The 26490-nt window shown below is 44.4% G+C and overlaps 1 protein-coding gene across 4 annotated transcripts in view; it reads right to left on the bottom strand.

The window, feature by feature from the left end:
• The window catches only part of fer1l4 (fer-1 like family member 4), a 353096-nt gene that overhangs the window by 138516 nt on the left and 188090 nt on the right, over nt 1–26490 (bottom strand). For all 4 annotated transcript variants that reach the window (XM_072244965.1, XM_072244971.1, XM_072244979.1 and 1 more), the window contains exons 27-32: nt 24116–24229; nt 23240–23401; nt 14609–14783; nt 10515–10624; nt 9454–9579; nt 549–591 (exon numbers count right to left, since the gene is read on the bottom strand). In XM_072244965.1, coding sequence (XP_072101066.1) covers nt 549–591; nt 9454–9579; nt 10515–10624; nt 14609–14783; nt 23240–23401; nt 24116–24229 — 730 coding nt within the window. The remainder of the gene's footprint in view (nt 1–548; nt 592–9453; nt 9580–10514; nt 10625–14608; nt 14784–23239; nt 23402–24115; nt 24230–26490) is intronic.

Genomic DNA, 26490 nt, shown 5'->3' with positions numbered 1-26490 from the left:
GGAGAGGAGCTGACAAATGATGTAACAGTTAGAGTTCACTAAAAGCAACTTCAAAGGCATGAGAATAGAGCTGATCAAAGTTGATCACAGTGGAGCAGCAATGGCTGAAGTTGTTGTGTGTAATGTGGGAGGCATAGCAGAATTTCTTCCTAAGAAAGAAGTGTATTAAAGGAAGACCAAGGCAATCATGGCTGACAGAGAAGTCAGTTGGGGGACAGCATGAACACAAGAGAATCGTACAATATAGTGAAAATGAGTGAGAAGCTGGAGGACTATGAAGTCTTTAAAAGACAACAGAAGCCAAATAACTATAAAAGTTGCCCTGCATTTACCTAACTATCTCCCTTTTAAAAGAGATTGCTGAATCATTTTTCACCATCCTTTAAGACAATAAGTTCTTATTGCTAAGAAAATGATTTTCCACATGGTAAATCTACATGTTTACTAATCATTTTAAACCATGACTCATAGGATCAGCCGTGATCACACTGGACAACGGAGCAGCTCCAGGAGCTGCCTTCCATTTCTCTGCTCTATATAATACTTGCCCAAATCAGCAGCTTCTTCCTCTTCTTCTTCATTTTCTTTGTTCTAAAAAAGACAAATTGGAGGATATTTTTGTTCATTCATTTGTCCACATCTTTCAAAACTGCAAGTCTCATTGGGAATGAGTTACTGTTTTGAAGTAGAGAATAAGAGACTGACATCTTGCAGGGCAGGAGCCTTTGAAAACTGCAGCTCTCATCAGGAGTGAGTTTTAATTGAGCTGATAAGGAAAAGGGAGATGTAAGTGGAGTGGGGCAGTGTTAGAGATATCCGGCTTTGGCTCAGCAGGCTTGCACAACTACAGATTGAGCTGTTCTTTGTTAAGGAAATGGAGCTGCAGCTCATGGGAGAATGAGGAGATGATAGATAGGAGCTACAGGGAGCTAGTCAACCCTAAGTTGAAGGAGGCAGGTAACTGGGAAAGGGAAGAGGTAACCATTGCAAAGTACTCCTGTGGCCATTCTCCTCAATAATAAGTATTCTGCTTTGGAAACTGTTGGGGAGCTGTAGCAAGCAGGTCTCTGGCACTGAATCTGGTTCTGTAGCTCATAAGGGAAGGGGGGATGGGTAGAAGAGGCAAGCGGTAGTAATAGGGGATTCGTTGGTTAGGGGAACAGAACAAGATTCCTGGATGGTTTGTTGCCTCTAGGGTGCCAGGATCAGGGATATATTGGATCGAGTCCACAGTATTCTTAAGTGGGAGAGTAAACAGCCAGAGGTCATGGTCCACATTGGTATCAATGACATTGGTAATATGGCTGCCGAGGTCCTGTGAATTCAGGGAGTTAGGACAGAATCTCCGTAGATTTCTGGATTGCTACCTGGGCCACAAGCTGGTGAGGCCAGAAACAGGAAGATCGTACAGTTTATTTTGTTATTCCTCTCCATGCCTTGTGGTGCATCGGGTGGCAACCTTTTGCATTTTGTCTGTTTCTTAACGAGGTGCTAGCTCGACACTCAACCCAGCACAGATGGAAAGCATGCAAGGAGCCGGCCAGATTCAAACCCAGGACCACTTGCCTTGAAATCCAGTGCTGATGCCACTACACCACCGGCTGGCTTATCATACATGTGGCTAAGGAGTTCGTGCAAGAGTGAGGGTTTCAGATTTTTGGATCATCGGGCTCTCTTTCGAGGAAGGTGGGACGAGTACAACAGGGATAGTTTACACCTGAACTGAAGGGGAACTAATATCTTAGAGGGATGGTTTGCTAGGGCTGAACAGGAAGTGGTTAAACTAAAGCAGAAGGAGATGAGAGCCAGAGGGCCACAACTTTTCCTCTCAGCCCCAATCTCTTGCCTTTTCCCCATATCCTTTCATGCCTTGACTCCATTGATGATGCAACGATCATCGCCAGAGGCTCAGCAATCTCCTCCTTCACCTCCCACAGTAGCCTGGGGTACATCTCTTCCAGTCCCAGTGACTTATCCAACTTGATGCTTTCCAAAAGCTCCAGCACATCATCTTCCTTAATATCTACATACTCAAGCTTTTCAGTCCGCTGTAAGTCACCAACCAAGATCCTTTTCTGTAGTAAATACTGAAGCAAAGTATTCTACCATCTCCTCCGGTTATATGGCAGGGGGATGGGAACCAGTTTGATAGAGCTGAGGATGAGCTAGCAGGTTTATAAGTAGATGATGAATGTAAGGGAGGACAAGCCAATGATTGGGTACAAATGCAGACAGATCAAAGAATTAAATTGTACCATAGAGGCAAAATTCAAAAGGGCAAAGATTGCAGGACTGAAGGTGTTGTATTCAAGTGCATGTCTGGTCCGAGGCCTCTATCGGTCAGAGTTGACCATGGATATTGTGTCATAGCAGTCTGGATACGCAGGCCTGGGCAGTACAATATGGAGAGCGAGCTGTTGCTCATGATGCAAGCACCCCCTTCCAAGCATCTGATGAACCCAAAGGAACGGCAGAAACTGATACATTGGTACCAGCAGCATCACAGGAGCTGCCAGTCAAGATTGAACTCAATGTAGGACTGCCTTAGGGATGCCAGCTCCAGATTTTTCTCTTGGAGTTTGCTCCTGAAGCCTTCCCCATGAGTGGGTATAGCCTAAAGGCTTGAGTTCAGAATATTCCTTCTCCGACGTGAGCTGCCAACCACGGCTGACAAGCCCCATCTGCCTGAAGCGACTGGATTTACGGCGCCAGTAACCCATCTTTGCCCCTTCTCCTGTCAGTTGAAATGGTTCCGCCGGGCTTAATAGTGAAGCCACACATAAAGGCCAGGAGCTGGACTGGGTTATCGGAGGCTATTTCAGAGGCACGCAATTTGGAGCATTTAATAGGTAGTGGGAGCTTGAACCCATTACCACCCCTGGCTATAACAAACTTAAATACAGGTAGTATTTGGAGTAAGATGGATGAACTTGTGGCGTAATTAGAGATTGGTGGGTATGATGCTGTGGGCATTACTGAGTCATGGCTGAAAGAAGGCCATAGTTAGGATCTTAATATCAAAGGATATACTTTGTATCGAAAGGACGGGCAGGAATGGATACACAGTAGTATGGCTCTGTTTTGGCAGTAATGCAACAGTGTGGATGCCAACTGCCGTGAAAACTCAAAGAAGAAGAAGAAGAAGTATGGCTCTGTTGATAAGAGATGGAATTACATCTTTAGAAAGAGGAGACATAAGGTTAAAGAATGTCAAATCATGGTGGGTGAAGTTAAGAAACTGCAAGGGTGAAAAAAAAACATTATGGGAAGCATATATAGGCCTCCAAATAGTAGCAAAGATGTGACATTGTGATTGCAAAAGGAGCTGGAAGGGGCATGTAACAGGAGTAATGACAATTGTAATGGGAGACTTCAATATGCAAGGGGATTGGGAAAACCGGATTGGCAGAAGCAGAAGTCACATGTATCAGTGTCACAATGGAATAAAGGGAATTACAGAGGCATGAGAGAGGAGCTTGCCCAGGTGGATTGGAGGGGGATACTGGTGGGGATGATGGCAGAGCAGAGGTGGCTGATATTTCTGTTAATAGTTCACAAGGCACAGGGTAGATACATCCCTGGGGTGTATGGAGTGTATGGGGTTTCAGGGAGGGGTAGCACCTCTGGTGGGGGAACATGTTGCGTCCTTTTCAAGGCGGTTAGTCCATCTTTGGTCTCCACCTGGCACTCAGCTCTCACTTGTGGCTCCCCGTAGCTGTTTGCATGCGACAGCGGCCACACCCCGGGCAACAGCTTCGACAAGCTGGCTAAACCAGGTGAGGGTAGCTGATGGGTCTCAAACCCTCGGTGAGATAGGGAGCTGTCTATCCCAGCATGTGAAGACAGACTCCGGCGGATTGAGCGGACGAGACGAATGGAAGGTCCAACGGTCAAGAAGGCGGTCTCTGCAAGCGTCATGGAACGTGTAGAGCATGACAAGGCACAGAAGACGTCCTGGTCATGCACTGCGCCTAGTTCCATCTCCAGCCATCTCAACTCTTGTCTTGCCACTGGATCCAGATGGGAATTGGGAAGAGAGAGTGAGGCAACTCTCCCTCACTTAAATCCAAATCACGCGCTAGTCTCGACACCATCTGGTGTCGAGGTCTTCATCGACGTCGACGATGGACGAACAACAGATACATCCCACAAAGGAAGGAGTTCTCAGATGGCAGGGGTAGGCAACTATGGCTGAAAAGCAAAGTTAAGGACTGTCTAAAATCCAAGGAAAGTACATATTGTCTAGGAAAAGGGAGTGGGAAGATGAATGATTGCAAAGTTTTAAAATCTAACAAAAGGCAACTAAAAAGACATAAGGGAAAAGATGAAATATGAGGGCAAACTAGCCAATAATATAAATCTGGATACTAAAAAATTCTTCAGTTATCTAAAGAGTAAAAGAGAGGTGAGAGTTAATATTGAACCACTAGAAAATAATGCTGGTGAGGTAGTACTGGGGGACAAAGAAATAGCAGATGAACTTAATGAGTACTTTGCGTCAATCTTCACTGCAGGGGACACCAGCAGTGTGTCAGAGGTCTGTGAGTATCAGGGAGCAGAAATGTGTGCATTGCTATTACAAAGGGAAAAGTACAAGGCAAACTGAAAGGTCTTAAGACCATAAGACACAAGAGTAGGATTAAGCCATTTGGCCTATTGAGCCTTCTCCATCATTCAACCATGGCTGATCCTTTCTTCCCTCCCCTCCTCAACCCGCTCCCTGGCCTTCTCCCCATAATCTTTGTGTCCAATCAAGAACCTATCAATCTCTGCCTTACACCTGGCCTCCACAGCTGTCTGTGGTAATAAATCCCATAAATTCACCACCCTCGGGCGAAAGAAATTTCTCCATATCTCTGTTTTAAATGGACACCCCTCTAACCTGAGACTGTGCCCTCTTGTCCTGGATTCTCCCACCATGGGAAACATCCTTTCCACATCTACTTTGTCTAGGCCTTTCAATATTTGAAAGGTTTCAATGAGATAGAATATACAATGGCCTACAATGTTGTTCCAACCATGTAACGTACACTAGAAACTGCTTAGATACCCCTCATCCTTCCAACTTCCAGTGAGTACCGACCCAGAGCCATCAAACGTTCCTCATACGATAACCCTTTCATTCCCAGAATCATCCTTATGAACCTCCGCTGAACCCTCTCCAATGCCAGCACATCTTTTCTCAGATGAGGAGCCCTAAACTGCTCACAATACTCAAGGTGAGGCCTTACCAGTACCTTTTAAAGCCTCAGCATTGCATCCCTGCTCTTGTATTCTAGACCTCTTGAAATGAATGCTAACATTGCATTTACCTTCCTCACCACCAACTCAATCTGCAAGTTAACTTTCAGGGTCTTCTGTAGAAGGACTCTCAAGTCCCTTGACATCTCAGATTTTCTCCCCCATTTCAAAAATAATCTGCACATTTATTTCAACGACCAAAGTGCACGGCCATGCATTTTCCAATAAGTTATTTCATTTGCCATTTTCTTGCCCATTCTCCTAATCTGTCTAAGTCCTTCTGCAGCCTACCCATTTCCTCAACACTACCTGCCCCTCCACCAATCTTCATAACATCTGCACACTTGGTAACAAAGCCATCTATTCTATCATCTAAATCATTGATATACAGCTTAAAAAGAAGTGGTCCCAATACCGATCCCTGTGGAAAACCACTAGTCACTGGTAACTAACCAGAAAACGATCCTTTAATTCCCACTCATTGCCTCCTACCAATCAGCCAATGTTCTAACCATGTTATTAACTTCTCTGTAATTCCATGGGCTCTTAATTTGGTAAGCAGCCTCACGTGTGGCACCTTGTCAAAGGCCTTCTGGAACTCCAAATATACAACATCCACTACATCCCCTTTATCTATCCTCAAAGAATTCCAACAGATTCATCAGGCAAGATTTTCCCTTAAGGAAACCATGCTGACTTTGTCCTATCTTGTCCTGTGTCTCCAAGTACTCCATAACCTTGTCCTTAACAATTAACTCCAACACCTTTCCAACCACTGAGGTCAAGCTCACTGGTCTATAATTTCCTTCTGCTGTCTCCCTCCTTTCTTAAAGAGTAGAGTGACATTTGCCATATTCCAGTCCTGGCACCATGCCAGAGTCAACGATTTTTGAAAAAATCATTAATAATGCCTCCACAATCACTACCTATACCTTTCAGAACCTAATGTGCAGTTCATCTGGTTCAGGTGACTAATGTACCTTTAGGTCTTTCAGCTTTTTCAGCATCTTCTCCCTTGTAATAGTAACTGCACTCACTTCTCTTCCCTCACACCCTTCAACATCTGCCATTCTTGCAAGTGTTTTGTACAGTAAATACTGATGCAAAATACTCAACTAGTTCATTTGCCATCTCCTTGTCTCCCATTATTATTTCTCCGGCCTAATTTTCTAGTAGTCCTATATCCACTCTCATCTCTCTTATTTTTTATGTGCTTGAAAAAGTTTTTTCTATCCACCTTGATATTGTTTGCTGGCTTGTTTTCATATTTCATCTTTTCCCTCCTAATGATTCTTTTAGTTGCTCGCTGTAGGATTTTAAAAGCTTTCCAAAGCTCTTTCTTTCCGCTAATTTTTGCTTTGTTGTATGTCCTCTTTTTTGCTTTTACATTAGCTTTCATTTTCCTTGTCAGTTACGGTTGTACTATTTTGCCATTTGAGTATTTCTTTGTTTTTGGAATACATCTATCCTGCACCTCCCTTGTTTTTCCCAGAAACTCACGCAATTGCTGCCCTGCTGTCATGCTTGCCAGATCTCCTTCCAATTTACTTTGGATAGCTGCTCTCATACCAATGTAATTTCCTTTACTCCGCTGAAATACTGCTACGTCAGTCTTTACTTTCTCCCTGTCAAATTTCAAGTTGAACTCAATCATAGTGTGATCACTGCTTCTTAGAACCTGAGGGTTCTTTTACCTTAAGCTCCCTAATCACCTCTGGTTCATTACAGAACATCCAATCCAGTATAGCTGATCCCCTAGTAGGCTCAACGACAAACTGCTCTAAAGAACCATCCTGTCGGCATTCAACAAATTCAATCTCTTGAGATCCATTATTAACCTGATTTTTTCTCAATCTATCTGCATGTTAAAATCTTCCATGACTATCATAACATTGCCCTCTTGACATGCCTTTTCTATTTCCCGTTGTAATCTGTAGTTCACATCCCAGCAACTGTTTGGATGCTGTACATAACTGCCATCAAGGTCCTTTTACTCTTCTAGTTTCTTAGAACATAGAACATAGAACATAGAAACATAGAAAATAGGTGCAGGAGTAGGCCATTCGGCCTTTTGAGCCTGCACCGCCATTTATTATGATCATGGCTGATCATCCAACTCAGAACCCCGCCCCAGCCTTCCCTCCATACCCTCTGACCCCCGTAGCCACAAGGGCCATATCTAACTCCCTCTTAAATATAGCCAATGAACTGGCCTCAACTGTTTCCTGTGGCAGAGAATTCCACAGATTCACCACTCTCTGTGTGAAGAAGTTTTTCCTAATCTCGGTCCTAAAAGGCTTCCCCTCTATCCTCAAACTGTGGCCCCTCGTTCTGGACTTCCCCAACATCGGGAACAATCTTCCTGCATCTAGCCTGTCCAATCCCATAGAACATAGAATAGTACAATACAGTACAGGCCCTTCGGCCCACAATGTTGTGCCGACCCTCAAACCCTGCCTCCCGTATAAGCCCCCACCTTAAATTCCTCCATATACCTGTCTAGTAGTCTCTTAAACTTCACTAATGTATCTGCCTTCTTAACTCAACCCACAAAGATTCAACATCTTCTGATCCTATGTCACTTCTTTCTACTGATCTGATGCCATTCTTTACCAGCAGAGCCACTTCACCCCTTCTGCCTACCTTCCTATCCCTCTGATACAATGTGTAACCTTGGACATTCAGCTCCCAACTACAACCATCCTTCAGCCATGATTCAGTGATGGACACAACAGCACACCCAACAATCTGTAAAAATGCCACAAGATCATCCACCTTATTGCTTATACTCTGTGCATTGAGATATCACACTTTGAGTCCAGTATTTGCTACCCTTTTTGATTCTGCATCCCTAATGCACTGATACTCACCCTGCTGGTTGCAATTTTGTCCTGTCATCTGCCTGTCCTTCCTGACAGTCTGACTGCACGCCATCTTGGCTTTTTTACCATGCATTACCAAATTAGTTTAAACCCTCCCCAACAGCTCTGACAAACCTTACCGCAAGAATATTGGTTCCCCTCAGGTTCAGGTGCAACACGTCCCATTTGTGCAGGTCATACCTCTCCCAGAAGAGATCCTAATGATCGAAGAACCTGAAGCCCTGCCCCCTGCACCAGCTTCTCAGTCAAGTATTTATCTGCCAAATCATCCTTTTTCTACCCTCACTAGCAGCATCCTCATAAGTCTCCTCTGCACCCTCTCTAAAGCTTCTACATCCTTCCTTTAATGAGGTGACCTGGACATAATACAAGTGTGGTCCAACCAATGTTTTCCAGAACTGCAACATTACCTTATAGCTCTTGAACTCAATCTCCCAACTAATGAACGCCACGCACTTTCCTGACCACAGTATCCACTCGCACAGGGACTTTGAGGGATCAATGGACATCAACCACAAGATCCCTCTGTTCCTTCACACTACCACGAATCCTGTCATTACATCTGTAGTCTGCCTTCAAATTTGACCTTCCAAAGTGCATCATTTCACACTTTTCCATATTGAATTCCATCTAAAACTTCTTAGCCCAGCTCTCCACCTCATCAATATCCAATATCCCATTACAACCTAGGACAACATACGAACTCCATGCTGGCAGCACCAGACAGCAGGATTGAACCTATGTTTCTGAAGCTGAGGGGTAATGGCTCCACCAACTGCTCAATCTTATTCTTTACACTCATGCCTTACAATGCGAGTAGTGTTTTCAAACAAAACTAGACAGAAAGGGAGCCATGGGTTCTACTTAGAGTCTACAAAGCAACTCAGAGGTAAAGAGAGTGGGTATGAAGATAATCGATTGAGTAAACTGTACAATAGGTTAATGACTATGGACTCAGCAAAGGATGACATTCATCATCAGGGACCCAAACTAACACATCTCACATTTCAAACTCAAGATCTATTCATAAATAGCAAAAATTTTAAAAGGGGGCTGAGCTGATTATTGACAGTAAGAGTAAATCAGGGTAATTTAGTGAAGTTTCAGTGGCTGTTGCTAGAGTCAGTAGCACTGATTTGACAAGAGTGTGGAGACTTTTTCATTTTGGTAAATTGACCTTGAGAAAAATTTAGATCGAAGGTTTCGAACCAAACATCTCAGCATAATGAGTATTATTTATTGCCATAATACACTGTTGCAAACTGCTTAACAGTAATGTCCATTTAGGCATAGATGTTGGACCAGAATAAATATGACCGTGGTGCTTTACCTTCATCTCCTCCAAAGATGCATAGTACTTTGACCACCAATCCAGTTCCTCCAAGTCAATCTTTTCCTCAAATTCTTCATGCTCACTTTCTGATTTTGGTTTCGGAGCCAGTTTCTTCATTGGTCTCTTAAAGATGGAAAATAGGATTTCATTTCTGTTTAATACCTCAGTAGACTTATTAAATAAGATTCTGCTTGATCCTTAAATCCAGCTCTGCATAATCTTACCTATGATTTATTTCACCTTTCATGTAGTGCCGGCAGAAATTCCCTGCCCGTGTATTCAATGTCTTCCAGAAAAAGGTAAGCATCACAAAAGCCCACCCTGCTACATTCCAAGATCACTGGATTCTTCCACATTTATATACAGAATCATAGAGTTGTTCAACATGGGAATAGCCCCTTTGGACCAATTTCTCTATGGAAATCAATTTGCCTAATAGAGTTAGTTTCTTTTGCCTTCATTTGATCCATACCCCACTAAACCTTTCCTGTCCATGTACCTGTCTAAATGACTTTTAGATTGAGTAATTGTACCTGTCTCTACGAACCCCTGGATGGGGAAAAAGTTGCCTCTTAGTTCCTCTTTAACACAAAGTACTCTGCAGATGCTGGGGTCAAAGCAACACCCACAACACGCTGGAGGAACTCAGCAGGTCGGGCAGCATCCGTGGAAATGATCAGTCAATGTTTTGGGCCAGAACCCTTCGTCAGGACTGAAGAGGGCAGGACTGAAGAGGGAAGGGGCAGAGGCCCTCTTCAGTCCTGACGAAGGGTTCCGGCCCAAAACGTCGACTGATCGTTTCCATGGATGCTGCCCGACCTGCTGAGTTCCTCCAGCGTGTTGTGAGTGTTACTAGCTCCTCTTTAAATCTTTCCCTTCTCAATTTAAACCCCTGGCCTTTAGTTTTGACCCCCTACCTTGAGGAAAAGACTGCCCATTCACCTTACCTCTGCCCCTCATAATGCCACCCTGAGTCTTCCAATACCGCAGAATGGCTAAAAATGATGGAAATATCTCTACACAAGCTGCTGCCACACAGTGTTTAGGAAGGTATTTACCATCAGAGCCAACAAGGGTCCCTTCTTCATTTCGTCAGTTGATACATCTACTTCAATGTTTACAGAAGTTTGCGAGGATGCTGTCTGCTGTGGAAGGATACTTGCTTGTCCTGTTAGTAGAAAATATCACAATATGTGTGATCTCCATGAACAGGCAGAAATGAGCATAAATAAAGATCAAGGGAAATCCAAAAGGCAAAGCTTTTGGAAATGTAGATTCTCCTGGTGTTTGATAGGAGCCTTATTTTTAAATGTTCTTATGTATCAGCTGCCATGGTTCCTGCTGTTAAACGTAATCCACAAATTAATTCATTATCAATACTAGGTGACAGATGGAGCAGAGATAAGCCTGGTTTGCATTGGGCCTAGTCAGGTTGGAATGGTCTTTTGATGTGCCTTCTTAAGTTTGCTTTGTAATAACTAAAATAAGACAGAGAAAATAAACAACTACGGTACGTTGGTTTTATTGGCAGATGTGGCAACAGATATGTAGAACAATAGAGTGATAGAGCACAGAATCACCATCTCTGCCATGGTCATTTGGAGATCCCAGTTGTCAACTGTTTTAATTCCCTTCCGCATTCCCACAATGACCCATCTGTCCTCAGCCTCCTCCACTGCCAGAGTGAGGCCAAATGCAAATTAAAGGAACAGCACCATGTATTCCTCCCAGTTAGTATTTGACTAACAGCAAAAACATCAAATTCTCCATTTTTAGGTAGTCTGCTCTGTCCTTTTCCTCTCTCCTCCTGATCTAGCCAGTTCCTCCTACACCCACCCGAGCCTGCATTATCCTGCTTCTTTCTCCTTCTCATCTCCACCCCATCTGCCCATCAGCCACAGTCCTCTCACTGGATTCTCTCACTGCCCCCCATGATCCCCCCACTGTCCTATCTGCCATCCCATCTCACATACCTCTCACTGGGCTCCCCCCCCCCCACTGTTCCTATCTGCCATCCCATCACACACACCTCTCACTGGGCTCCCCCCGCCACTGTTCCTATCTGCCATCCCATCACACACACCTCTGACTGGGCTCCCCACCCCCCCACTGTTCCTATCTGCCATTCCATCTCACACACCTCTCACTGGGCTACCCCCCCCCCCCACTGTTCCTATCTGCCATTCCATCTCACACACCTCTCACTGGGCTCCCCCCCCCCCCACTGTTCCTATCTGCCATCCCATCACACACACCTCTCACTGGGCTCCCCCCCCCCACTGTTGCTATCTGCCATTCCATCTCACACACCTCTCACTGGGCTCCCCCCCCCACTGTTCCTATCTGCCATCCCATCACACACACCTGTCACTGGGCTCCCCCCCCCCCACTGTTCCTATCTGCCATCCCATCACACACACCTCTCACTGGGCTCCCCCCCCCCCCACTGTTCCTATCTGCCATCCCATCACACACACCTCTCACTGGGCTCCCCCCCCCCCACTGTTCCTATCTGCCATCCCATCACACACACCTCTCACTGGGCTCCCCCCCCCCACTGTTCCTATCTGCCATTCCATCTCACACACCTCTCACTGGGCTCCCCCCCCCACTGTTCCTATCTGCCATCCCATCACACACACCTCTCACTGGGCTCCCCCCCCCACTGTTCCTATCTGCCATTCCATCTCACACACCTCTCACTGGGCTCCCCCCCCCACTGTTCCTATCTGCCATTCCATCACACACACCTCTCACTGGGCTCCCCCCCCCCCACTGTTCCTATCTGCCATCCCATCACACACACCTCTCACTGGGCTCCCCCCGCCACTGTTCCTATCTGCCATCCCATCACACACACCTCTCACTGGGCTCCCCCTCCCCCCCACTGTTCCTATCTGCCATCCCATCACACACACCTCTCACTGGGCTCCCCCCCCCACTGTTCCTATCTGCCATTCCATCACACACACCTCTCACTGGGCTCCCCCCCCCCCCCACTGTTCCTATCTGCCATCCCATCACACACACCTCTCACTGGGCTCCCCCCCCCCCACTGTTCCTATCTGCCATTCCATCTCACACACCTCTCACTGGGCTCCCCCCCCCACTGTTCCTATCTGCCATTCCATCACACACACCTGTCACTGGGCTCCCCCCCCCCCACTGTTCCTATCTGCCATCCCATCACACACACCTCTCACTGGGCTCCCCCCCCCACTGTTCCTATCTGCCATTCCATCTCACACACCTCTCACTGGGCTCCCCCCCCCACTGTTCCTATCTGCCATCCCATCACACACACCTGTCACTGGGCTCCCCCCCCCCCACTGTTCCTATCTGCCATCCCATCACACACACCTGTCACTGGGCTCCCCCCCCCCCACTGTTCCTATCTGCCATCCCATCACACACACCTCTCACTGGGCTCCCCCCCCCACTGTTCCTATCTGCCATCCCATCACACACACCTCTCACTGGGCTCCCCCCCCCCCCACTGTTCCTATCTGCCATCCCATCACACACACCTCTCACTGGGCTCCCCGCCCCCCCCACTGTTCCTATCTGCCATCCCATCACACACACCTCTCACTGGGCTCCCCCCCCCACTGTTCCTATCTGCCATCCCATCACACACACCTCTCACTGGGCTCCCCCCCCCCCCACTGTTCCTATCTGCCATTCCATCTCACACTCCTCGCACTGGTCTCCCCCCATGATCCCCCCACTGTTCCTATCTGCCATCTCATCACACACACCTGTCACTGGGCCATCCCATCACACACTCCTCTCCTCTCACTGCGCTCCCCCACCCACTGTTCCTATCTTCTGTTCCATCACAGTCTCCTCTCACTGGGTTCTCTCCCCCTCCCCACCACTGATTCTATCTGCCATCCCATCTCCCTTATTTACTTCCATCCTCCTCTCACCTCTCCTATTAGATTTCATCTTTTTCAGCCCTTTGTTGCCTCAACTATCACCTCCCAGCCTTTGTCGCTATCCCCACTCTCTCCTCTCGCATCTGCCTATCGCACCCTCACCTGGATCTAAACCATCACCGGAGGTGCAGTGCTAGCCGGAGCGCACCGGAGCACATCTGGCACCTCTTTAAGAAAAAAGCCGAAATAAACAAGCTAATCAATTAGGTGCCACCCAGGGTGATTTGAGTATCTCAGAAACTGCTGATCTCCTGGGATTTCTATGCACAACAGACTCTGGACTTTACAAAGAATAGTGCCAAAAACAAAAAAACATCCAGTGAGTGGACTTAACAAGATGTTTTCGCTCACAGAACAGCCACTCGCTGGATGTTTTTTTGTTTTTGGCACCATTCTTTGTAAACTCCAGAGTCTGTTGTGCATAAAAATCCCAGGAGATCAGCAGTTTCTGAGCTACTGAAATCACCCTGGGCAGCACCTAATTAATTAGCTTGTTTATTTCTGCTTTTTCTTAAAGAGGTGCCAGACATGCTCCGGTGCACTCCGGCTAGCACTGCACCCCTGACAATCACCTTCCAGTTGTTGCTCCATCCCTTCCTTGTCATGTATTTCTCCCCTCTTAACTTTCAGTCCTGAAAAAGTGTCTCAACTCAAAACATGGACTGTCCATTTCCTAATGCGTTGAGTTCCTACGACAGTTTGTGTTTTTGCTCCTTTTATACTTTGCCTTTTTATGTGTCTGTCTCTTACCTGTAGAGATTGGATATCATTCCATCACTTCCCCTGGCAGTGTGTTCCAGATATTAACCATTCTCTGTATAAAATTATAACTTACCCCTTTCTCTCCTCTCACCTTAAACTTAAACCCTCTTGTGCGGCAATAGCTAACAGAAGGCCTCATTTCAGGAACTGTTTGGCCTCTTCTACAGTGTAACTGCTGACTGACGGTGTGATGGTCAGAAAACAGAGTACTGACAAGCAATAAATGTCTGATTCAGCAGTCACCCCCCCCCCCCCAAGGCTCTGGATTCACATGCCAGTTTGTCATTTTATGCACGTTGGACAATGTGTGGAGCCACGTCCATATGGATGAAACATTCAGTTGGTCACTGCCTGACCTGCTGAGTTCCTCTAACATTTTGTAGGTGTTCCTCAAGATTTCTAGCATCTATAGAATCTCTTATGTTTACATCTTTCTATCTCATTTTCCTTACTTTTGCTTTTAGCTGCAGTTTCTTTAGGGTTTGGATTCTGCTCCAATTCCACTAGGGAAAATTGCTGTAGGCTTGTGACAGTGTAGCTTCCCACAAGGACTGTGCGCCCAAACGCTCGCTGCTCCAATACAACAATGCTCAGTGGTGGGTGAAGGTTCATATCCTCTGGCAGATCCTGTGAAACAAAAGTTCCTGTTACATCATTCTCTCGAAAATAAAAAAGGTTTGCCTGAGGAGCTCAGCTCATCCTTTGGAAACATCAGTACAAAGCAAGAGGTACAAATTTAACTCTGCTATATTAACATAGAATCAACCCTAAGCCCAACCTATAGAAACAAGCTGTTCACCACACTATGTCTGTAGTGACCAACATGCCTATCTATAGTAATCCCACCTGCCTGCATTAATTTCATATCTCTCAGTGACTTGCTCATTCAAGTACCTGCCCTGATATCTCCTAATTGTTGTTACTCTGGAGTCAGGCAAGTTCACAAATGATTGGACAGGAGGGTTGTGTGATTTAGTTTCAGAAACAAATGGCAGCCAGTAACAATATACACCACATTGGAGCTTGCTTTCTTCCAGAGACCTTGATCCAAATAACCAAGGGATTCAAATGCAGATTCTCCCTTAAGGCTAGGCTAATGAACCAAAGCCTGCTCCTTCTGAGGGTCTAAGAACTGAGTTGGCATCTCCCCCATCAGCAACTCCTGCCAGGATTGTGCTGAACACACAGACCTAAAGTCATCAAGTTATACGACAGGAAACAGTCCATTCTGCCCAATTCATCCATGCTAATTAAACTGCCTACCTGAGCCAGTCCCTTATGTGGATATTTTTCCAATATCTCTCTAAACCATGACTAAATGTCTGTTAATCTAATCACCTTCCATCAGGGAAGTGTCAGCTGAAGGGAAAGATCAGCATTTAATGCCCAGCCCCAGCTGTCCTCTAAGGTGGTGCTGGGGTGTCCTGTTGAAGTACTGCAGTCTTTTAAGTGAAGTTTTTTCTCAGTACTGTTGTGTTTGGGAGTTCCAGAACATTTACTTCACAAGTGAAAGGACAGCAATATACTTCCAGGTTACAGTGGTGTGAGGCTTGGAGGAGAATCTGAAAGTGATGAAGTTCCCACACACCTAATACCTTTGTCCTTAATAATAGGCAGTACAGATCACGGTTCAGGAAATCTGAGTGACAGAAGAAACAGGATCAGAAACAAGCCAGTCAGCCCTTGAACCTTCCTCACCTTTCAATGATCATTGTAATTGAATCAACACCATTTTCACATTCTCTTCATAACTCCTTCACCCTTTGTGATTCAATTGTCTAGCAATCTCCACCTTGAATGTGTCCAATAATCCTCAGGGTGAGTATCCCTTTCAAAATTTCTGCCTCAAGCAGAAGAAATTTCCTTCCCTCGATGCTGAGTCCTTTGTTATTTGTCATCGATATCAATGATCCAGATGATAATGTGGTTAACTGGGTCAGCAAATTTGTGGATGACACCAAGATTGGGGGCATAAGGCACAGTGAGGAAGACTATTATGGCTTATAGAGGGATCTGAACCGGCTGAAAAATGACAGATGGAATTTAAAGTAGAAATATGCGAGGTGTTGCACCTCGCTACACCCAACCTGGGTAGGTCTTACACAATGAACGTCAGGGCACTGAGGAGAGTGGTAGAATAAAGGGTTCTGGGAATATAGATCCATAATTCATTGAAAGTGATGTCATAGGTAGATAGGCTCATAAATAAAGCTTTTAGCACATTGTCCTTCATAAATCAATGTATTGAGTACAGGAGATGGGATATTATGTTGAAGTTGTATAAGATATTGGTGAGGCTTAATTTGGAGTATTGTGTGCAATTTTAGTCACCTACCTACAGATAAGATGTAAATAAGTTTGAACAAGTACAGAGAAAATTTACTAGGATGTTGTCAGGTCTGGATGACCTGAGTTATAAGGAAAGATTGAATAGGCTAGGACTACATTCCTTAGAATATAGAAGATTGAGAGGAGATTTGAAAGAGGAATACAACATTATGAGGGGTATAGAGAAGGTAAAGCAGGCTTTTTCCACTGAGGTTGAGTGGATCATGATCAGAGGTCATCACTTAAGGGTTATAGGTGAAAAGTTTAAGGGGAACATGAGAGGAAACATATTCATTCAGAGGTCCGTGAGAGAATGGAATGAGCTGGCAGCACAAGTGATGTACGTGAGCTCCATTTCAACATTTAAGAGAAGTTTGGATAGATACATGGATGGTAGGGGTATAGAAGGCTATGGTCCTGGCGCAGGTTGATGGGTGTAGGCTGTTTAAATGGTTTCGACATGGACCTGATAGGCCAAAGGGCTTGTTATGTATGGTACTTCTCTATGACTCTTTAACTCTAATCTCAAATAGGTGGCTCTTTATTCTAAGATGATGCCTCCTAGATCTGGGCACACCAAGGGAAACATCCTTCAGCATCTACTTTGGTCATTCCCATCAGAATTTTTTACATATCAATATCCCATACTTTTAAATGAATGATCATCAGCCCAAGCTGCTTAAACTTTCTTCATTTCAAGCTCCTTCCACCTGAATTAACCTAGAGAACTATCTCTCTGCACAGCCTCCAATACAGAATAGGAAGACAATAGCTGGATATTAGTACTCCAGCTGTGGTCTCACCAGCACTCTAAAGTTATATTAAACTTCCTTTTGTTTAGACTCTATACTCATTGCAATAAAGAATAATATTTTATTAGCCTTCCAAATTACTTACTGTAAATAACCATTTGATCTTTTGCTCTTCCTTGCAATTTAAAATAAACCATGTACTTTTGATCACAAAGTTCAAAAACTTCAAAGTTCAAAGTGAAATTTATGATCAGAGTACATACATGTCACCACACACAGCCCTGAGTTTCTTTTTCCTGCAGGCATACTCAGCAAATCTAAAGAATTGTACCTATAAACAGGATCAATAAAAGAGCAAGAGCATGGAAGACAACAAACTGTGCAAATGCAAATATAAATAAATTGCAATAAATAACAAGAGTATGAAGTAACAAGATAAAGAGTCCTTAAAGTGAGATCATTGGTTGTGGGAACATTTCAATAGATGAGTTCAGTTATCTCTTTTTATTCAAGAGCCTGGTGGTTAAGGGGTAGTAACTGTTCTTGAACCTGGTGTTGTGTGTCCTGAGGCACCTGTACCTTCTGATTGGGTACAGGTGACCTGTACCATCTGTACCCAATTTCCCTCGGGATCAATAAAGTATGACTATGACTATGATGCAGCAGCTAGTACTCAGAGTGATGGTGAGGGTAGGTGGGACAAGAGTTAACAAATGATAGGTGGATGCAGCTGAGGAGGTAGATGGAGCAGGGAATGGTGAAAATAACCACAAGGGCTGGGACATGTTAAATGGAGGCAACAAAGTGCTGCAGATGATGGAATATGGCAGGAAAGCAAGATGGAGCATGAAGCCAAATAAGGGAATGGAGTGAGCAGATAGAAACAGCAGGGTTGGAGTTGATGTGGAAGAGGATCTAAGTAGATCAGTAGGAGAGCAAAAGGGACAGATTACTTGAAACTAGAGAATATGGTGTTCATGCAGTCAGGTGACTACAAATTAGGAATAGGAAGTGCTGTTCCTCATAGTACCAAAATGGACTAATGGCATGGGTAAGATAAGAGTTCAAGTTCTGCAGAAGGAATTTAACTAGTTAGGTAGACACTGAAAAAGCAGGACTTCTGGGGTTATAAGATCAGGATTGCTCCTTGTACCACATGCTAGTGGGGGTAGAAATAGAATGATAGGACAGATGAAGGCATGGTTTCAAACGGGGTTGGAGGCGATATCGGATGTATGACAACTTTGGCAGAGTTTGAAAGACATTACTTCCTACAAAGCGAAACCCGATAGCATGAATAGCAGCGATGCTTCACTACCAGATGAATTCAATGCCTCCTATGCCCGCTTTGAATATAACTACAGTTGTGAAGATCCCTGCTACACCTGATGACACTGTGATCTGTCTCAGAGGTTGATGTGAGACTGTCTTTAAAGAGAGTGAACCCTTGCAAGACGGAAGATCCCGATGGAGTACCTGGTAAGGTTCTGAAAACCTGTGCCAACCAACTGGCAGGAGTATTCAAGAACATTTTCAACCTCTCACTGCTATGGGCAGAAGTTCCCACTTGCTTCAAAAAGGCAACAATTATACCAGTGCCAAAGAAGAATAACGTAAGCTGCCTTAATGACTATCACCTGGTAGCACTCACATCTACAGTGATGAAATGCTTTGAGAGATTGGTCATGACTAGACTGAACTCCTGCCTCAGCAAGGACCTGGACCCTTTCCAATTTGCCTTTTGCCACAATAGGTCAATGGCAGATGCAATCTCAATGGCTCTTCACATGGCTTTAGACAACCTGCACAACACAAACACCTATGTCAGGATGCAGTTCATCGCCTACAGCTCAGCATTTAACACCGTCGTTCCCACAAGCCTGACTGTGAAAAGTTACAGAACCTGGGCTTCTGCAATTGGATCCTAGATTTCCTAACCGGAAGACCACAATCTGTGCGGATTGGTGATTTTTGACAAGGTACCCCATGCAAGGCTTATTGAGAAAGTAAGGAGACATGGGATCCAAGGGGACATTGCTTTGTGGATCCAGAACTGGCTTGCCCACAGAAGGCAAAGGGTGGTTGTAGATGGGTCATATTCTGCAAGGAGGTCTGTGACCAGTGGTGTGCCTCAGGGATCTCTTCTGGGACACCTACTTTTTGTGATTTTTATAAATGACCTGGATGAGGAAGTGGAGGGATGGTTAGTAAATTTACTAATGACACAAAAGTTGGGAGCGTTGTGGAAAGTGTCGAGGGCTGTCAGAGGTTACAGTGGGACATTGATAGGATGCAAAATTGGGCTGAGAAGTGGCAGATGGAGTTCAACCCAATTAAGTGTGAGGTGGTTCATTTTGGTAGGTCAAATATGATGGCAAAATATAGCATTAATGGTAAGACTCTTAGCGGTGTGGAGGACAAAACTTGGAGTACTGTGCTCAATTCTGGTCGCCTCACTACGGGAAGGACGTGGAAACCATAGAAAGGGTTGCAGAGGAGATTTACAAGGATGTTGCCTGGACTGGGAAGCATGCCTTATGAGAATAGGTTGAGTGAACTCGGTCTCCTTGGAGCAACGGAGGATGAGAGGTGACCTGTTAGAGGTGTACAACATAATGAAAGGCATTGATCGTGTGGATATTCAGAGGTTTTTTCCCAGGACTGATATGGCTAGCATGAGAGGGCATAGTTTTAAGGTGCTTGGAAGTAGGTACAGAGGAGATGTCAGGGGGAAGGTTTTTTTTTTTTACGCAGAGAGTGGTGAGTGCGTGGAATGGACTGCCAGTGGTGGTGGTGGAGGCAGAAATGATAGGATCTTTTAAGAGACTCCTGGATGGATACATGGAGCTTAGAAAAATAGAGGGCTATGGGTAAGCCTAGGTAGTTCTAAGGTAAGGACATGTTCTGCACAGCTTTGTGGGCTGAAGGGTCAGTATTATGCTGTAGGTTTCCTATGTTTCTCCTTCAGGCTGCCTAAACTGCTAAGTTCCTCTAGCATTTTGTTCCTCTGTATTTTCAGCATCTGCACAATCTCTATGTTCCTCCTTGCTGACAATCAACACTGGTGCACCTCAGGGGTGTGTGCTTAGCCCACTGCACTACTCTCTCTATACCCATGACTGTGTGGCTAGGCATAGCTCAAATACCATCTATAAATTTGCTGATGATACAACCATTGTTGGTAGAATCTCAGATGGAGACGAGAGGGCGTACAGGAGTGAGATATACCAACTAGTGGGGTGGTGTCGCAACAACAACCTTGCACTCAACGTCAGTAAGACAAAAGAGCTGATTGTGGACTTCAGGAAGGGTAAGATGAAGGAACACATACCAATCCTTATTGAAGGATCACAAGTGGAGAGAGTGAGCACTTTCAAGTTCTTGGGTGTCAAGATCTCTAGGACCTAACCTGGTCCCAACATATTGATGCAGTTATAAAGGAGGCAAGAGAGCAACTATATCTCAGTAGGAGTTTGAAGAGATTTGATATGTCAACACATACACTCAAAAACTTCTATAGATGTATCGTGGAGAGCACTCTGATGGGCTGCATCACTGTCTGGTATGCGGAGGGGTGGGTTGTGGAATGCACAGGACCAAAGCAAGCTGCAGAGGGTTGCAAATTTAGTCAGCTCCATCTTGGATACGAGCCTACAAAGTACCCAGGGCATCTCCAACACACAAGGTCATGCCCTTTTCTCACTGTTGCCATCAGGGAAGAGGTACAGAAGCCTGAAGACACACACTCAGTGATTCAAGAACAGCTTCTTCCCCTCTGTCCCCCGATTCCTAAATGGACATTGAACCCATGAACACTACCTCACTTTTTTAATATATATTATTTCCGTTATTTGCATGATTTTTAATCTATTTAACATAGTTTAAAAATTGATTGATTTATTTATTTATTCATTCATTCATTCTTCTGTATTATGTATTGCATTGAACTGCTGCTGCTAAGTTAACAAATTTCATGACACATGCCAGTGATAATAAACCTGATTCTGATTCTGATTCTGGTTAAAGAATTGGTGCAGGAGGAAGGCTTCAGGTTTTAGATCATTGGCACCTCTTCTGAGGCAGGGATGACCTGCCCAAGCAAATAGGTTTCAACTGAATTGGAAGGTGACCATTATTCTGGCAAAGAGGTTTGCTGTGCTATTCAGGAATATTTAAACTTGGAACACAGGGTAGTGGGAACCAGTATGATAATATAGGAGGTGAAGAATGAGAATCATACATCAAAAACAGAACAGGCTAGTCTATTGGGCAGGACAGCAAATAGGAGGGGAAGTATGATAGGAATACCAGCCTCCTCTGCTCCATAGAACAGCCTATCCAGGCTTTCCTTGTACCTCAAGAATTCTAGGCATCAATGGACCCTCAATAAAAAAATATGAGGTGGGATAGAGCAAGGATAAGGATGAAAGCAAGATGAAGATTACCAAGTGGTAAGATAAAATAAGAGGAAGGGAGGCTTAATAAAAATAAGACCATAAGATATAGGTGTCACAACCACGGATTCAGAAGCACAGCAGATTCAGCAATTGTGCTCATGAATATGCACGTGTCAGCTAATTATTATTTCATTCTGATCGTATTTAACTCCATTCATTCCGTTGTAGTATTTGTCGAGACTTGGACACAGAAACACTTCGCTGCCTGCTTGCATTCAGCCTTGCCTGAGAAACTGGACTGTCGAGTCAACTGACTCTGAAGACTAGTGGTATTCATTTTATTCTTAGTTGTTCTTTTCAGCCGCGGTGTAGGCTTCATTTTTAATTTGAGAATTTTAATTAATGACCCTGTTTGGCCTAGTGTTTATTGTTTTCCTTTCCTTTTAACACTTGTCGCATTAAAGTCAGTGAACTATCGACCTGCTTCAGTGTCTCTCACTCCGCACTTAGGCCATATCTGAACCGGGTGACAGCAGGAGCAGAATTAGGCCATTTGGCCCATCAAGTCTGCTCTGTCATTTCATCATGGCTGATCCAATTGTCCTCTCAGCCCCAGTCTCCTGCCTTCTCCCCTTATCTCTTCATGTCCAGACCAATCAAGAATCTATCAACCTCTGCCTTAAATATGCATAAAGACTCGATCTCCACAGCTGCCTGTGGTAAAGAATTCAGAAGATTCACCTCTCTGGCTAAAGAAATTCCTCTTCATCTCCATTCTGAAAGGACACCCCTCCATTCTGAGGCTGTGTCCTCTGGTCTTAGCCTTTCTCACCACAGGAAACATCCTCTCCACATCCACTCTATCGAGGCCTTTCACCATTCGACGGGTTTCAATGAGGTCACCCCTCATTCTTCTGAAATCCAGTGAATACAAGCCACTCAATCCTGGAATAATTTTCGTGAACCTCCTTTGAATCCACTCCAGTTTCACCACATCCTTTCTAAGGGGCCAAATCTGCTCACAATACTCCAAGTGAGGCTTCACCAGTGCTTTATAAAGTCTCAACATTACATCCTTGTTTTCATATTCTAGTCTTCTTGAAATGAACGCTTACATTGCATTTGCCTTCCTCACCACCAACTTAACCTGAAAGTTAACCTTTAGAGAATCCTGCACCTCAGTGTTTTGTATCTTCTCTCCATTTAGAAAATAGTCAACCCTTCGATTTCTTCTACCAAAGTGCATGACCATGCACTTTCCAGCACTGTATTCCACCTGCCATTTCTTTGCCCATTCTCCTAATCTGTCTGTCCTTCTGTAGCCTCTCTACTTCCTCAAAACTACCTGCCCCTCCAACTATCTTCATATCATCTGCAAACTTTGCAACAAAGCCATCAATTCCACCATCCAAATCATTGACATGTAAGGGTGAAATGGATGGGGTGGTGGCATGGTGCTTTCAGGAGAAGATGAGGAGGAGCAAGAAGGGGTAAGCTGGGACATAATTGGTTATGTGCCAAAAGTTTACACATCTTCACCTACATAGAACTTCACCAAACGAATTGTTGGTAGATTGAATTTTTTCCAGAATAGTTTGCTACGCACCACTTCAAAATATTTTGCAAGTTCAGTGAAGTTTGGATTCTCCTTGTAATTTGCAATGACTTCAGACTCTACTTTCTGTCCACCACATTCCATCGTCACTTGGGGCTGCTCCACTTCAAAAAGGTTTATACGTTTAAGATCTCGGAGTCCCCAGAACAGAACCTAAAACAATAAAATGTCCTTTATATCTACTGGAAGATGATAGATTGAAAAATAGCATGAAACAAGTAATTGTGCAAAATAGAATACATTGGTTCAAACTATGTTTTTTCTGTACCCATGATAATTAAAAATAGTTCATTTAATTTGTGATTCATTCTACAGTTTAACATGTTTCAATTCTTCAGCGAGATAAGCAAGGCAGAATTAATTGTACTTTTCTGCATTCCTACCCCTTGACAGCTTACAGTTTGGGAAGTGCTTTTAAGAGTAGCCTAGATGAGTGACCGCAATCGTTTAGTAGATGGCACACACTGGTATCACAATGGTGGAGAGAAAAAACACTGAGAGTGAATGAATAGTCATTTGTGTAATCCACTTTATTCTGCAGATTGCTGAGCTTTGAGAGTTGTTGAAACCTTAGTTAATCAGCAAAGTGAAGAATAGTCCATTTTATTTCCTATTTGTACTTTGCAGATGTGGAAAGTCACTAGGATGTCAGGAGATGGGCCACTTGCTGCAAGATACTTGCCCTCTGACAATGTGCAGGAGCAGTTGAGCTCGTGTTTAATGGTAACACATAGGACCTGATGTTTATTTTGCTGATCATCAAGATTCTTTAATTTAAACGATGGTCAATGCCTGACATCTGAGTTGTGCAAACATTATCCTACATGAAAGTATGCAATGGGAGAATTAATTTAGATGGATAATTACCTCAATTCTGAACTTCTTGAGTGTTGGCCGGATTGTCACAGGAATAATGAAATGTTTTTCCTGTACATCAAGAAATTCTGGATTCCTGGATTCCACATCTTCTGGCAGAGAAGGCTGAAACAGATCATAGATAAGAGATGTTTCTCCATTTGTTTCACTTTGGTTAAACCTTTTTTGAGCATGTTTGTGCTTCCCTTTGTTTACTTGACAAATTGGGTTAGACACCAAAATCTGTGAAATTCTGCCTCCTCAATGGGATTAGACCTCAATCTGTGGGATTCTGCCCCAATAGGATTAGACCCCAATATGTGGGATTCTGCCCCAATAGGATTAGAACTCAATCTGTGGGATTCTGCCTCAATGGGATTAGACCTCAATCTGTGAGATTCTGGCTCCTCAATGGGATTAGACCCCAATATGTGGGATTCTGCCCCAATAGGATTAGACCCCAATATGTGGGATTCTGCCTTAATAGGATTAGACCCCAATATGTGGGATTCTGCCTCAATGGGATTAGACCCTAATCTGTGAGATTCTGGCTCCTCAATGGGATTGGACCCCAATCTGTGAGATTCTGCCCCCTCAATGGGATTAGACCTCGATCTTTGGGAATCTGGCTCCTTGATGGGATTAGACCTCAATCTGTAGGATTCTGCCACAATGGGATTAGTCCCCAATCTGTGGGATTCTTCCTCGATGGGATTAGTCCCCAATCTGTGGGATCCTGCCTCCTCAATGGGATTAGACCCAAATCTGTGGGATCCTGCCTCGATGGGATTAGTCCCCAATCTGTGGAATTCTGCTTCAATGGGATTAGACCCCAATCTTTGGGGATTCTGGCTCCTTGATGGGATTAGACCCCAATCTGTGGGATTTTGCCTCAATGGGATTAGACCCCAATCTGTGAGATTCTACCCCCTTGATGGGATTAGAGCCTAATCTGTGGGATTCTGGCTCCTCAATGGAATTGAAAATCCCTTCCCATCTGCAGCATATGTCACTTTCCACTGCTATTGATGCTCAACAAATCTCTCACTTTCTCTGAGAAGTTAAATGAATATGTTTGTACTCATATCAACTGTCCAAATTTAAAGCCCTGACCTTAAGAATCCTAAACACATACTCAGTTTCTTTTATATAAACTATTTGGTCTTTATCTCAAAATTATCCTGGTTGATAAATCAAATTTAAATAAATAAAGGTTGTGTCTATATAAATCTTCACAGCAAATGGAACTTTGCAGGCAACTATTATGATGCCTGAGTAAAAGTGTCAATGGAAGATGTCCAGGAACAGAACATCCGTTAGATCAACATCTAGCAGTAGGAGAAACTAAAATCACCACAGAACATAATAATCATAGATTCCATAAGGGGATAGAAACATAGAAACATAGAAAATAGGTGCAGGAGTAGACCATTCGGCCCTTCGAGCCTGCACCGCCATTTATTATGATCATGGCTGATCATCCAACTCAGAACACCGCCCCAGCCTTCCCTCCATACCCCCTGACCCCCGTAGCCACAAGGGCCATATCTAACTCCCTCTTAAATATAGCCAATGAACTGGCCTCAACTGTTTCCTGTGGCAGAGAATTCCACAGATTCACCACTCTCTGTGTGAAGAAGTTTTTCCTAATCTCGGTCCTAAAAGGCTTCCCCTCTATCCTCAAACTATGACCCCTCGTTCTGGACTTCCCCAGCATCGGGAACAATCTTCCTGCATCTAGCCTGTCCAATCCCTTTAGGATCTTATACGTTTCAATCAGATCCCCCCTCAATCTTCTAAATTCCAACGAGTACAAGCCCAGTTCATCCAGTCTTTCTTCATATGAAAGTCCTGCCATCCCAGGAATCAATCTGGTGAACCTTCTCTGTACTCCCTCTATGGCAAGGATGTCTTTCCTCAGATTAGGGGACCAAGACTGCACACAATACTCCAGGTGTGGTCTCACCAAGGCCTTGTACAACTGCAGTAGTACCTCCCTGCTCCTGTACTCGAATCCTCTTGCTATAAATGCCAGCATACCATTCGCCTTTTTCACCGCCTGCTGTACCTGCATGCCCACTTTCAATGATTGGTGTATAATGACACTCAGGTCACATTGCACCTCCCCTTTTCCTAATCGGCCACCATTCAGATAATAATCTGTTTTCCTATTTTTGCCACCAAAGTGGATAACTTCACATTTATCCACATTAAATTGCATCTGCCATGAATTTGCCCACTCACCCAACCTATCCAAGTCACCCTGCATCCTCTTAGCATCCTCCTCACAGCTAACACTGCCACCCAGCTTCGTGTCATCCGCAAACTTGGAGATGCTGCATTTAATTCCCTCATCCAAGTCATTAATATATATTGTAAACAACTGG

The sequence above is a fragment of the Mobula birostris genome, chromosome 2 (assembly GCF_030028105.1).
Source record: "Mobula birostris isolate sMobBir1 chromosome 2, sMobBir1.hap1, whole genome shotgun sequence".
NCBI lineage: Eukaryota > Metazoa > Chordata > Chondrichthyes > Myliobatiformes > Myliobatidae > Mobula > Mobula birostris.
Note: the sequence above shows the minus strand (reverse complement) of the source record. Positions and strands in the feature narration are given on the sequence as shown.